Source organism: Moschus berezovskii, chromosome 5 (genome assembly GCF_049115385.1).
Source record: "Moschus berezovskii isolate FMDL1 chromosome 5, NW_MosBer_1.0, whole genome shotgun sequence".
In the NCBI taxonomy this organism is placed as follows: Eukaryota; Metazoa; Chordata; class Mammalia; order Artiodactyla; family Moschidae; genus Moschus; species Moschus berezovskii.
In genome coordinates this window covers 43872945-43887043 of record NC_142464.1, presented here as the reverse complement: position 1 = coordinate 43887043, position 14099 = coordinate 43872945, and the positions used below count along the sequence as shown (strand labels likewise).

General features: G+C 42.3%; 1 protein-coding gene across 16 annotated transcripts in view; it reads right to left on the bottom strand.

Annotated features, from left to right (window-relative positions):
• FAM13A (family with sequence similarity 13 member A) overlaps positions 1–14099 on the bottom strand; it is a 353167-nt gene that overhangs the window by 15431 nt on the left and 323637 nt on the right. For all 16 annotated transcript variants that reach the window (XM_088836241.1, XM_055434557.2, XM_055434553.2 and 13 more), the window contains 5 exons: positions 11491–11701; positions 10884–11022; positions 10097–10178; positions 9051–9271; positions 8320–8403 (listed from right to left, as the gene is read on the bottom strand). In XM_088836241.1, coding sequence (XP_088692367.1) covers positions 8320–8403; positions 9051–9271; positions 10097–10178; positions 10884–11022; positions 11491–11701 — 737 coding nt within the window. The remainder of the gene's footprint in view (positions 1–8319; positions 8404–9050; positions 9272–10096; positions 10179–10883; positions 11023–11490; positions 11702–14099) is intronic.

The window sequence follows — 14099 nt, the reverse complement described above, 5'->3', positions numbered from 1 at the left end:
TCTATTTAAAATTCTGGAAGGTTCAGAGTTCCAGAGGATTCACTATTTTCTAGGTCCTGGGAAGAAGAAAGCATGTATTAATATTTCTATTATACTACTTGCCTTACAGTTCTGTGATCATTTTTTAAAAATGTCTCTCTTCCCTGTGGAACTGTGTTGTGTTTTTAGGGACAAATGCAAGCAAACAGGCTTTCAAGGAATATAGGCTGATAGAATATGTGGATTCAGTCACCTCTGTGTCCCTAAAATCTGGCTCAGGGTTCAAAAATGTTTAAAGGACAAACTCTAACAGACAATGAGGAGAAATCAAGGCCAGATCCCTGGCATAGTATTTGAAGTCCCTCATCACCTGCTGTTTCTCCTCCTCCCCATTATAACTCAAGCTCCGGAAAGAAACTAGATAGTGTCATACCTCCTTGTCTGGCTCCCTCTGACTTGAAGTGGCCTCCTCTCTGCTCTTGGGTTTGGTGAATTCCAGATCAAGAGCCACGTCCCTCCCTGTGCAGCCTTCTTCCGACACGCCCCATTCTGGGAGACCTGCTCATTCTCTCCTTTGAGTCACCTAATACAGCCTGTGTGTATCTTATAAATCACATATGCTTTGCTATGGATGGAATGTTTATATTCAACTCACCTCCCCCCATGCCCCACTCCCAATTCATAAATTGAAAATGAATCCCTGATGTGATGGTTTTTGGAAGTGAGGTCTTCAGGAAGTGATTAGGTCATGAAGATGGTGCCCTCATGAACAGGATTAGTGCCCTTATAAAAGGGACCACAGAAAGCTCCCTCACCCCTTCTGTCATATGAGGGATGGCTGGCTATGAACTGGGAAGTGGGCCCTCACTAGACACCAGTGCCTTAATCTTGGACTTCCAGCCTCCAGAACTGTAAACTGTTCTGGTAACTATTTCAGTGCCTGATATGATAAAAATGCCCCACAAATGTCTGCAAAATGAGTGGAAGAATATTTCAAATATAGACAGGTATGCCAAATTAATAAGTATGCATTTGTCTACTCAAATGGAGTAAGAGATGAAGTATCTTTGTTTCAAGTTTGCTGTTGTTCTTCTGCATTTTATTTCCATGGTACACATAGGCAAGGCTTACAGATATGAGGAAGGGCAACAGTATTAGCTCTGACCATCTCTCTTATGGACCTTCAACTTTGAAGACAAGTCTGGATAACGCATGAACTCATCATCCTTTGTTACCTTTTTTTAATTTACCTTTCTCAAAATGATCAACAACAAGTGAACCTTGGATAAATCTCACAAGCCAAGATAGGATACTGCCAATCTTGTGGTATTTATTTACTGTCATCTTGTGGATTCATTTTCTGCCATAAGCAATAATATAACTTATTTCTTTTTCTGTTACCAAAATATTAAGAGGTGGAATTTTCTTGCTTTTACTATCTGTCATAGTAAAAGGAGTTTTACATTTGGTATTTCATAAAGTATGACCATTAGAACTGGAAGGGAACATAAGAACTATTTCATACCAAAAAAAAGAGAAAAAAGAGTGAGGATCAAACCACAGGGATTACTAGAACATACCTACCAAAATGGCTAATGTGAAAGACAGTGTCCAGTGTCAGAAAGAATGCTGGGCAACTGGCAACTCTCTCAGTACTGGCAAGGCTGAAACATTTTGGAAAACTATTTGGCAGTATCTCCTAAACTAAATATATGACTCATCAATTCCGTCCTTAAGTACACACCAAACAAACCTGGATTAAAGTTTACCAAAAGACACATATAAGAATGTTCAGAGCAGCACTATTTATAGCACCACCAAACTGGAAACCATCCATATGCCCAACAATGGTAGAATGAATAAGTATTTTAAGTTTCCAAAACTGAATACTACACAGCCATGAAAATGAACGAATACAGCTATATGCAGCATTAATCTCACAAAAATAAAGCCAAGCAAAACAAGCCAGACACCTAACAATATACATTGCAAGGTCCTAATTATATAAAGTTCAAAAATAAGCAAATCAAATCTATAAGGTTAGAAGTCAAGTTTTTGTTGGTGGGGTGGAAGGTCATGGTATTGACTAGAAGGGGACATGATAATGGCTTTCAGAGGGTTGGCCATTTTTAATTTCTTGATCAAGATGTTGATTACATGTATTTGTCTACCTTGTGAAAATTACCAAGATAGATAATTAAAATTTAGGCTCTTTTCTGTACTTATACCTCAAGAGAAGTTGAACAATAGCCACAAATAAGTGTGAGGAATAGAAATAAATGACTTGGATAATCTCACATGTAAAATGACAAAATTTAGGACTGGAACACATGGAATAATTTTTTTTAATACAAGATGTTCCCACTAAATGTACTGCATATGAGATTAAGGTACATCCTAATTGTCAACATATGACATGTGGTGAAATATTCCTGTGTAAGATAAACAACAGATATTTAGTGGCCAAAAGACATATGAAAAATAAAAATAATAAGGAGCCAGCATTTCCCCACTGAGGAATAGCATCCTATTACTATATCTGACTCTAGAACAACATGGGTTTGAACTGCATGGGTCCACTTACATGCAGATTGTTTCAACAGTAAATACTGCATTACTGCACAATCCACCACATGGTCACATCCATGGATTCAGAATGTTGGATATGGAAAAACCATGGAGACAGAGGGCTGGCTCCGAGTATTGAACAATTCCCAACTCCTACATTATTTCAAGGGTCAACTGCAGATGTTTCACAGAAACATTTTTGGATTGTGAAAGGAGACTGTGGATTTTGGAAGGAGACTTACTGCTAAAATTAGCCAGATATGGAAAATTCAACAGAATCAATGTTCTAATTCTTTGTGTGAAAACTAGATTTTCCAGTTAGAGCAGATGAAGAGGATAGCTGGCTTACACTAATATTCGGCTTTGGTGCTGCTTAGTCACTCAGTTGTGTCTGACTATTTGTGACCCATGGACGGTAACCCGCCAGGCCCCTCTGTCCATGGGATTCTTCAGGAAAGACGACTGAAGTGGGTTGCCATGACCTCCTCTAGGGGATCTTCCTGACCCAGGGATCAAACCTACGCCTCTTATATCTCCTGCATTGGCAGGCAGCTTCTTTACCACTAACACTACCTGGGAAGCCCATATTTGGCTTATAACACTGATATTTAGATTTTACATGAATTGCTCTTTTTAAAAATTAATGACCCTCAGAACTCTGCTCAATATTATATGGCAGCCTGGATGGGGAGGGAGTTTGGTGAGAACCGGTACATGTCAATGCGTATATATAGCAGAATCTCTTTCCTGTCCACCTGAAACTATCACATCATTAACTGGCTATACTCCAATATAACAGTTAAAAAAAATTAATGATGTTTAGAACGAATCACCTGTGAGAGATCTGATAAAATCCAGTTTTTGACTATGAAGAGTCAAAACTCGTCATGATACTGTCAGTCAGTGTTGGCATTTGATAGACCTATCTAAACACCAAATAATCAATGATCTTTAGGTCTGGGAAGAATACCACTTGATTTACACTAGAATTATTTTCATGATAAATGCCTGAAGCCAAAGGCATGGTGATACTGAAACTCAATACAACTTTCACCTATTATCAAGCCAAGTCTCATGTAATTATCAGTGCTGGATTTCAGAGTAGAGCCAAAACCTAACCAACAGTTAGAGAAACAAAGCAGCACCTTGGTTGAACTGTTTGGACCATGGGACAACTGCTCAGAAGCTGACATCTCTTATTCTCCAGTCATCAGCTGCTCAGGAATTCCACTAAAACCAGCAACAGGCCTTAGAAAGAGCCAGTGAAGTTCTTCTCAGAGCCTCAGTTTCTTGATAGGCAAAGTGTAGGATTCAGATTAAAAAATCTTTATGATCCATAATTGTTTGAAAATGCCCTTAGGCCAAGCATACAGTATATTGTCTTTTCAACGTAATTTCACTCTTCCTGCTTCAAGTCATTATTTAATTTCACATTTAAGGGGTACCTCTGAATGGCTTTCAATGTGTAGAAATAGGGTTAAGACTAAAATGTATTTTTGTACACAAGTCAAGACAACATAAAAATCTAGATGAGCAGATCTAATGGATTTGAAAGCAGCACCTTCCACTAAATTTTTGTTTTCTGATGCCAAGAAATCTTCATCTACTATTCTCTTACTATTCTAATTAGTTGCTGTGTAAGTCTCAGATAATACATCAAAGTACAATGGGAACACCAGCCAATGTTATCCATGTTTAAGTAAGGGCAAGCCTCAGGTAGAAATCACAAAGGTCTGATTAGGTGAACACATTTATCTTTTGTGATGGTGTTCCTCTCAGCCTCATATAAAGCTTCTCTACAGAAATACTGATTTGGTTGCTGTTAGCTGAATGGTGTAACAAAGGTTAAAGATAAAAAGAATGAAGTTTCTAACTTGAAAGAGATAACATTAGAACCATGGAATACTAAAGTTAGAAGAGTCTTACTTTCTAATATGATAAAACTAAGCACTGGAGAGCTCTCAGGAATGATCTGCCCAAGGCAACTGAGCTGGTTCAAGAACCCAGGTGGACTGACTCCCAGTCCAGTTTCCTATACACTAACAAATAAGCAAGACACGAAGGAGGATCTTAACATAGTAACCACAAGACATACCAAAGATGTCATAGTATAGCATTTTCCCCTAACAGAGTTTGGCCAAGATTATCTTAAGATAAAGAATTGTCATCTTAAGATACAGATGACATCTTTAGATAAAGAATCTTGTTTTCATCTTGAGATAAAAATTCTGCCTCCAAGCTGAGTTCTGCCCATATTGAGTTCACAGAGAAGAAATTACAGTACACAGGAAACTACACTGCCCCAGAATCTCCTTAGTAAAACAAAAAATATTCTGAATGTGTGCAGGTGGTACCTCTGAGTAATAAAACTGCCAGTGGGAGAAGGTAAAGGAGATGGATTTTTATACCTGCTGCATTTTCATCCCACTGATTCAGAAAATGGTGACTGTCCCTCCTTTATTATCAGGCAACAAGAGTGGGCTGACTGGGCAAAGATCAGATCTTCCCAAACAACAGATAAATGACACCATTTATATGTGGCTTTAGAATCTGTACTTAAATTTGAACACGATATGCTTAGTGTCCGCTTAGTTCCCCAGTTTCTAAAAGACAAGATGGAAATATATCAGTGAGAACCCAGAAGGTCTGTGGACCCCGCCACGCTCTCCCCTCTTCACCATCATCTGGGTCTGCACACAGGGTCATGGGGGGCTGCAGCGATGCGCTCTACTTCTGGGACGTGGTCTTCTGATGAGACCCCCTACATGTTGAAAAGGACACATTTTAATAATAATTCACAGGGAATTACGTGCTGGTGTGTAGACGACTATGCTTTTGCTTTTCATACATGTGGGTGTTCCGTCACAGCAAACAACCTTGTTAAACAACGCACAGAAGCAGCAGATAGCTATTTTGGCCGGTGATTTTGACTGTTGGTGTTTTTATATCAGAATCTGCAGACTCAGCCAAAAATCACCAGGTTCTAAGCACCTGCTTTTCCAAAAAGTGAAGGTGTGGAATGACAGTATAGCTCTGGGAGTACGTGTATTTTTCTTTTAAGAAAAGTGTTGCCCAAATGTTGTTTGTGAGTCCAGGGTCCATGGCAACATCACAGGTGTAAGAATGAATAGTTCACTCTTTGGTTTTCGGACTGGCAAGATATCAAGTGAACTTTGTTTCTCCTGAGGAGGCTGGAGTATCAGGTTCCAGAGAGAGGCAGAGAGCCTGACCTGGGACCAGGAATAAATGACACTCAAACTTCCTGGAGCATGTTTCCCCTGACCTGTGAGATGCTAGAATCCAGGCCCAGAAATGTTCTCTCTTCATCTGCAAGAATGATAAAAGAAAGGGCCAAGGATTAATGGTTCAGATCATATCAGTAAGAGAGCTAAAATATGTACATTTCCTGATTCAATTATTTAATAAGAAGAAGGCAGCAGAGGGCAGAACCTATAACTGTACCAGAAGAGACACCCGTCATTTACGGCGGAGTCCCGCCTAACTCCCTGCAAAGCCACTCTGCCTGCATCCCCAGTCAGTGCCAGACAGCCTACAGCTTTACGTGTGTGTTAATGTCACTGAGTCTCCATGACAACCTATTGTAACAGACATCTATTATGCAGACAAATCACTGAGGCTCAGGGAGTTACCCAAGTGGCCCAGAGAGGCAAAGCCAGTCTCAGCAGAGCTGGGTGTGAATCTAGGGCTTCCCAGGTGGCACATGGTACAGACTCAGCCTTCCAATGCAGCACATGCAAGAGAGTCAGGTTCAATCCCTGGGTCAGGAAGATTCCTTGGAGGAGGGCATGGCAACCCACTACAGTATTCTTGCCTGGAAAATTCCATGGACAGAGAAGCCTGGCAGGCTATAGTCCATGGGGTTGCAAAGATTCCAACATGTCTGAGAGACTCAACACACACTGTGAGCCTAGTGCCTGCTGACTGCCACAGTCCAGGCAGGAGGAGAGACCGTGCTCAACTCGGAGCAACAAGTACCACGGCGCACAGTCCCCTGCTCCGGCAGCAAGGTGAAGACTAGGACACAGCTGACAGTCTTTAAAGGAGTCTATCACTGTCATACCCTGAATCCATATAATGAAAAGAAGGAAGACACACAGGCCCCACCTCCTTCACGGAGGCCTGCCTTGGGGCTGTGAGGAGACTGACACCTAAAAGCGCTGCGACTTTAGTGGAGAAGGAGCTTCTCCTCTTTGTTAGAAGAGGATTAGTTCTATCTCCGCAAGTTCTGAATATCCCGGAAGAGAAGGACGAAGTTTCACAATACATCTGAGCTCCAGAGCATTTACTGTTTGGTTCAATGCCTTTAAAAAAAAAATCCAAAACAACAGTTGGCTTGAAACGACCATTATTCCAGAGTGCCAGTATTTTTCCATTGTAGGGACAGGCCAGCAAAATCAATCATCAACTCCAGCTTTTTTTTTAATTTAAACCTAATAAATTCAGAATCAAAATACCAGGTAGGCTCATTAGACAGTTAACTGGCCACATGTTCTGCATCAGGTCTCATGCTAGATGCTGAGGTCCAGGTTTAAAAAAAAAACAACTCAGAATCCCTGCTCTCACAGATCTTGTGGTCTAGTGCTCTATTCTCCAAATTTCTTCATCTAAAAGAGCATATTTGTGATGCAAAGACTCTCTCCATTACATAGCTACGACTGAGCCTGGAAAAGAGGCTCACAGATGTGAATATAAACTTCCTGCTTCTTTACACCTGCTTTTAAGAACTTGTGTTGTTGGGTTCTTGACAACATTCTTAACAGAAGGTTACTAAGAGTCACTGACAAGGAGATCAGATTACGAGTTCCCTTAGGAATAGAGCGGAGGCCTGTTGAACTACTGTCTCCCCCAGGACTAACAGCAACCAGATGATAAATGTGCTTGCTGAATAACAAACTGCCTCAAACGCTTCTAAAGCCACATTTTAGATTCCTCTTGGTTTTCGTTCAGCATGGCAGCTGAGACTTCTCAGAAAACATGGGTTGCAAACTGCACTGAAGAGAAACTGAATTTTAGGGCAAATCGCTCGAGCTTAGCACCTTCCTTTTATGGATAAGAATGCCTAGAGCTAGTGATGAGAGCTTACTGGGGCAGACTCAGGGGCAGGCATGTTTCTTCACTCTAGGCTTCTGTGTAACAATTCATACCCCTTCCACTATTTCCTACTGGAAGCAGGACACTAGAGACTACGTTAGTTGCAAACTGATTTTTCTTTGGAACTTAATTAAATTTATCACTCACTAAATAGTGGAACTCTTATCAAAGGTTTAGGCTTCAAAAAACTTAGTTCCGGTGAAAATATATAGTAATCTAAGTATCTGGACACCTCAATTGCAAAATATTGAACACAGAAGACCCACTTCAAAGCCTGGTAATTTACCCCTGTCAGAAAATTCAGTACTGATGAACCTATTTGCAGGGCAGGAACAGAGATGCAGACGTAGATAATGAACTTGTGGACCCAATCGGGGAAGGAGAGGGTCAGACGAACTGAGAGAATAGCATTGACACATATAAACTACCATGTGTAAAATAGATGGAAGCTACTGTATGACACAGGGAGCTCAGCTTGATGTTCTGTGACGACCTGGTGGGGTGGGAAGAAGGGGCAGGTGGAAGGAAGGCTCAAGAGACAGGGGATATAAGTGTACAGACAGCTGATTCATGTTGTACAGCAGAAGCTAACACAGCATTGTGAAGCATTTATACTCCTACAAAAAAATAACTTAAAGAAAATTCAGTGCATTCACATACCGGCCGCCCATGAATGCTTTCATAATATAACAGAGCTTTCTGCAGGGCCACTTTCTCATTAGCAATCTGGTCTTTGGTCATATCCTGTATAAACACAAGGACAGAGAAATGAGAGAGGGGAAAACATTTGTGAACATCACAACTGCTTTATTTAGTTAAACAAGTTTCTCGAAGTAAGGTTAAAAAGAATGTTTACACAACAGCTCTCCCTAGCTTCATCCAAAGCTAGGAATTAGCTGTTCCTGATGTGCAGCTAGAAACATAGCACACCAGAATCATCACCTGTGAGTACTCCTTTTTCCCATGTGGCAAAGGCATGCTGGACTGAGGTCAGCAAGGCTGCGAGGTACACAGGGCTTAGCCTAACGGCTCCGGCGATGAATATGGTTACAGGATACACATTCCCAAAGGCTTGTCTCTAATCCTCCTACCTCAGAGAGTCACCAAACTGTCTCTTAACTGAAACAACTCCATTCTGCAACCTGTACAACAGGATTTCCTGCTTTCCATTTGCAGTCCTAACCAAAGGACCTATGGTTAAAAAGCACTCTGAGCTTGTTTCATCTGCTTCTTTGGAGTCTCAATGTGTGGAAGAGGAGGGTGAGGGAGATATAAAAAGGTGTCACTCATCACCCTCTCCACTGGGACCCCGAGGCATGCCCTGCCATCCTACCACAGTGACTGGAATGGTTTGGGATTAGCAGTTTCTCGGGCTCATCACAGAATCACACCTTAATGTCTTCAGGACGGCTGGTCTCTGCCCGCTTCTCCTGGAGCTTCCTCTGGATGGATTCCAGCGTGGCCTCCACGCTAGGCTTTATGGCTTTATCCACCAGTTCTTGCTTTTTCTCATCTTCTTTTTCAAGTTGGGAGCCGAAACTCTTGGGGAGTGTGTTGCTTCGCTGCCGCATCCTGGGGGGTAGGTCCTCCTCTGATATCTTCAGTTTGGACTCTAAGAGAAAAGATTTGGGGGTGGAGATGTATAGGAATTGACGTCTGCTGAACCCAGATTGTTTTTCTTGCTGTTAACAAGTGCTTAGTCCTGTCTTTTTCTCTCCCAGAAAGCATCTAATTATATTATTAGCTGAAATCCCTGGGTTATTATTTCTTAAATTTAAGAAAATGATAATGTTTTCCTGTATTATCTGGCATGGTTTCCTAACTCTAATTCCTGAGAAAGTTTCAGTTCTTTAACATCCTGCAGGCTGTTCTCAGAAGGAGGCTGATGTCTTCCCACACGGAATCCCATAGCATTTACAGGTATTTGCAGGTCTAGCACCCAAATGTTGGCTAACCTTTTCCATATGATGTATATATCTCATTTTGGAATTATTTTCACTTTGTATTCTATTCCTTTGTTTACATGGTTCTGTGTCCTAAAAGACAGCAAGCTCTGGAAGGGACAGGGACCAAATTCTTTTCATAGCTATTTGTGTCTCTACATCTTCTTCTAACTCTATGGCAAATCACACCTTGGATTAAATAGTTTCTTAAAAAGTGTTGAATTGAAACCATCATTCTTAGATTAGGGAAATTAAAAAAAAAAAACCTGCAGAATTTTCAGCATCTTTGATCTGGGTTTCCCTGTGATGGAGATCATGGGAAGATACAGAGAAAGTGTGCCCTGAATGCCGAGGGTCCTGGGAGTCAGATCCAAGGAACCTGTCTTTCCTGGAACATTTCAGTGGTAAGTGGCTCTCAGCATGTGGTGAGATCACAGCTTCTGCACTTGGCTTGTTCTCTGAAGACCATGACATAGGTCTAGAACTTTCCCTACCTTTAAGTTGTTTCCGGAATTTGGCAAGGTCATTTGTCCATTTCAGAACCTCTGGATTGGCTGCTTTGTCGCTGTGGGAAGGCTGCAAAAAGGAAATGTCGAGTAAATGTTTTGGAATTGGGGCAGGAGACAGAAGAGTTTGATGATCAGTATGTTTTAAACAGCTGAGTTCCACTGGAATAATAAATGAACTGTGATTAATCAGAGCAACTTCAGAGGTGGAATTCCACTATCCTTCTTTGTATCTGGTTATTTTTGATGCTTTCAAAGAATTCCTCAGAGACAAAACACTGGATCGTTAGGGTCATGGACTTCCACGAGTCTATGACCTCTTTCCCATTATCTGCAGGGTTCAACCTGTCAGCCTAACAAGATAGAAAGCAGTGGGGTATATGATACTTTACACAACAACCACTGTGAAAAATGTCTTTTTGTTATTCTTATGGGACATACTAAGGCCAGAGCTGAGAGAAGAATGAGGTCAGTACCAGTTAAATTTTAGAAGGTAATTCTGCATTAAGTTTTTGCCAAACAAAATACTTCACTTAATGATGTTCCCCATTCCCAATCACTGATCAGTTTACAAGACAAATGTGAAAGCCTTCAATTCATTTGTAAGGATACAATGTGCAAGGAAAACGCTGACACACCATATTGGAGTTTATCGGGGTTTACTGCCTTTCGAGATTCCCTAAAACGCTCCCTGCACTGTCACCACTTCTGAGCAGTCGTGGCACTGACACACCGTGTTGGGGTACGGTCCAGAAAGATGCCAGTGAGCACTCACCCTGTACTTCCTCTCTTCTTCAAATCTGTCTTCAAACTTCCGGATCTTCTTCTTAAGGCTCTGAATCCTTCGAGTGAGCTGGGCAGGTGTCAGGTCCTCTTGCTCATCTTCGTAGGAGCCCAGAGAGGAGCTGCGACGCCTGTGAGGGGCACGGTGCGTGGGTCAGCTTCCCAGGCGTGGTCGCTGCCTGCTGGGAGGGGCTCGGGGAGTAAGGGGTGTGGTATGCAGGGGGTGCTTATCCTCTCAAATAAAAGAACTCTGACTGCGACTACATTTTGTGACCTTGAGCTCTCTGTGTCCTGCCTTTTAAACACATCCAATCTTCTCCAGCTCACCTTTACACCTGGCAAAGCTAGGACTGAAATGTGCACAGGGAACTTCACAGCTAAATTTGAGAGAGCTTTGGAAAGGAGGCACTAAGGGAGATTCGGTAGGTGATGCTGTAGTCGGGTCACAGGTCACGTGTAGTTACAACAGAGCCCATGCACTCGGACGGAGATATACTTACAACCTAGTTAAAAACATGACTAGCCGTGGGTAGCATCCCTCTCCCTTTTAAAGCCACACGGATGGAACCTCTGTGCCTCAGCAACACAAAGAAACACACCTCATGAAAGGGTGGGAACTGGGGGGAGAAGGAGGCACTTCCGTGTCGTCCAGGTGCTGCCGGCTCTGCCCGTAGGCGTGGAAGCGGGGGGATAGCATGGGGTCGCTGCCCTCCTCCAGGAGCTGCCGAATCGGGCGCCCGGCCTGCGGGGAGAGGCGCGCTTCCTCAGCGTCCACGCGCTCCTGTCGCCACGAGAAGGCAGGGACAGGCTCTGGAAAAGAACAGGGGCAAAAGGGCAAAATTGTTCTTTAAAGCACACCTGTTTCTGAATGTATTAGGAGGCACTGAACTGAGGCGGCTCTGGACAGTTTCACATTTACTTATTTATTAGCTCATTTGTTTGGCTGTACCACAGGGCATTCAGGTTCTTAGTTCCCCGAAGGGACTGAACCTGTGTTCCCTGCAGTGGAAGCATGGAGTCCTAACCACTGGTCCACAGGGACTTCCCAGTTTCACATTTTAGATCCAAGGTTCTGACTCAAGACGCTATGCCCTGACCTGAATCAGCGAATCTGTCTGACAGCCATCATCTACTCTATCTCCACCTTCACTTGCTTTCAAAAGTCAATGTGCTAGGGCTGCCCTGAGGAAAAGCCACTAAAGTGAGCTTCCAACTTTCCTGGCAGATCACTGAGGAGCACATCTCCATCTGAGGGCGTGATGGAACAGAAACGCCTATGTGTCTGTGAGCAAGGGGTCTGGCATCATGGCTGGACATCCTTCACTGACACAACTAGGGCATCGGGTTAAGGAATCGCCTTCAGCTTGGGGAGAGTCCATTGATTCAGGTTACGCCTCTGCTGAGGTCATTCAATAAGCTGTTTTGTGTGCTTTTGCTTTAGTGTGTTGGGATTTAGCTTGTCTAAAATGCATGGTCTGTATTTGGAACTTTTAGAGGCTACTTAAGTTGGATGGCCTCATCAGTTCAATGGACATGAGTTTAAGCAAACTCCGAGAGACAGTGAAGGACAGGGAAGCCTGGCGTGCTGCAGTTCATGAGGTCGTAAAGAGACAGACATGACTGAGTGACTGAACAACATCAGACTACAGTTAAAGTAAGAAATATGCATAAAAATAGTCAAAATAAAAAAGAATAAATCAGTATGAGCTATTTTAGACAATCTTGGAGAAAAAACAGAGCACAAAATCCTGATTTTTCACTTTGTGAGGGAATAGGATGGCATTTATTTTTACTGCAAGACCTACCTTCATGTGTTCCTTTCCTCATTAAAAAAATCCTGTCTAACATATTTTAAGCGTAGATCTCAGATGATGTACGATATTTCATTTGCAATGCTTTCTTCATTTATAAAAAAGGTTATCTCTTGAATACCCTTGTGGATATTGTAATTTGCACAAGGCTGAAATTTGGCCATGATCTTAAATTCTTGCATTCCCTCAGTTTGAATCATGGAACAATTGTTCCTTCGGCTATCAAAGTATTTCTAAAATCCACCAAATCACCTTAAACAAGGGCTTACTTAGTATTTTACTTAAAAAATCATACTGTAATCATAGAACATTAAAGCTGGTTGAAACTTCATACAACAAAAAATCCAGTGACTTTTAACTGTGGCTGCACATCAGGGTCACAGAGGAAAATATAAATAACTCCTAACATACTTCCCTGATGGCTCAGGCTTCCCTGATAGCTCAGGTGGTAAAGAATCCGCCTGCAATGCAGGAGACCCTAGTTTGATTCCTAGGTCAGGAAGAAGCACTGGAGAAGGGACAGGCTCCCCACTCCAGTATTCCTGGGCTTCTCTGTGGCTCAGCTGGTAAAGAATCCACCCGCGATGCGGGAGAACTGGGTTCGATCCCTGGGTTGGAAGATTCCCCTGGAGAAGGGGAAAGCTACCCACTCCAGTATTCTGGCCTGGAGAATTCCATGGACTGTATAGTCCATGGGGTCGCAAAGGGTAGGACATGACTGAAAGACTTTCACTTTTTTCTTTTCTAACATACAGGTCTCACACCACCCAAATAGACAGAATTTGTGGGTGAGGGTCCAGATATGTGACACACAAACACACAGTCTTTAAAAAGCTTCTCAAGTGATCATAATTCAGTCAGGTTTGAGAACTACTGCTTTGATTCAACAATTACAGATAAGGAAACTGAAACCCAAGGAATTCAAGAGCAAATACCTAATCAGTGATAAGAGTTGGATCTAGAAACTCAAGTCTCCTGCCCTCCTGGACAGTGTTTCAGTTTAGAATGTGCCAGGCGCTTCAGGAACAAAGATGACTATCTTAAAAATGTTAAGACCCCACAGTATGGTAAGACTGAAGCACATTAATTAAAAAAAAAATTAACCTCATGTGGAATGAGGTCCACAGGTTCTCAAAATTTAAAGACAACCAAGATATCTTATAACACAGATGACAATATAAATAGTTTACACAATCAAAGCATGTTAAAGACAGAGTCCTGCCTACTGAGTCTCAAAGAGTGGCAGAGAATAGACTTGGCTACAGCAGGAGACAAACAGGAGTTGTTTCATCATCTGTACTGATCTGGTCGGCTGGCTCCTCCTAAGTGGCAGGGCTTAGATATGAGCAGCTTGGAACTGTCGACAAGAAAAAGTGAAAGTAATTGAGAAGTGAGGG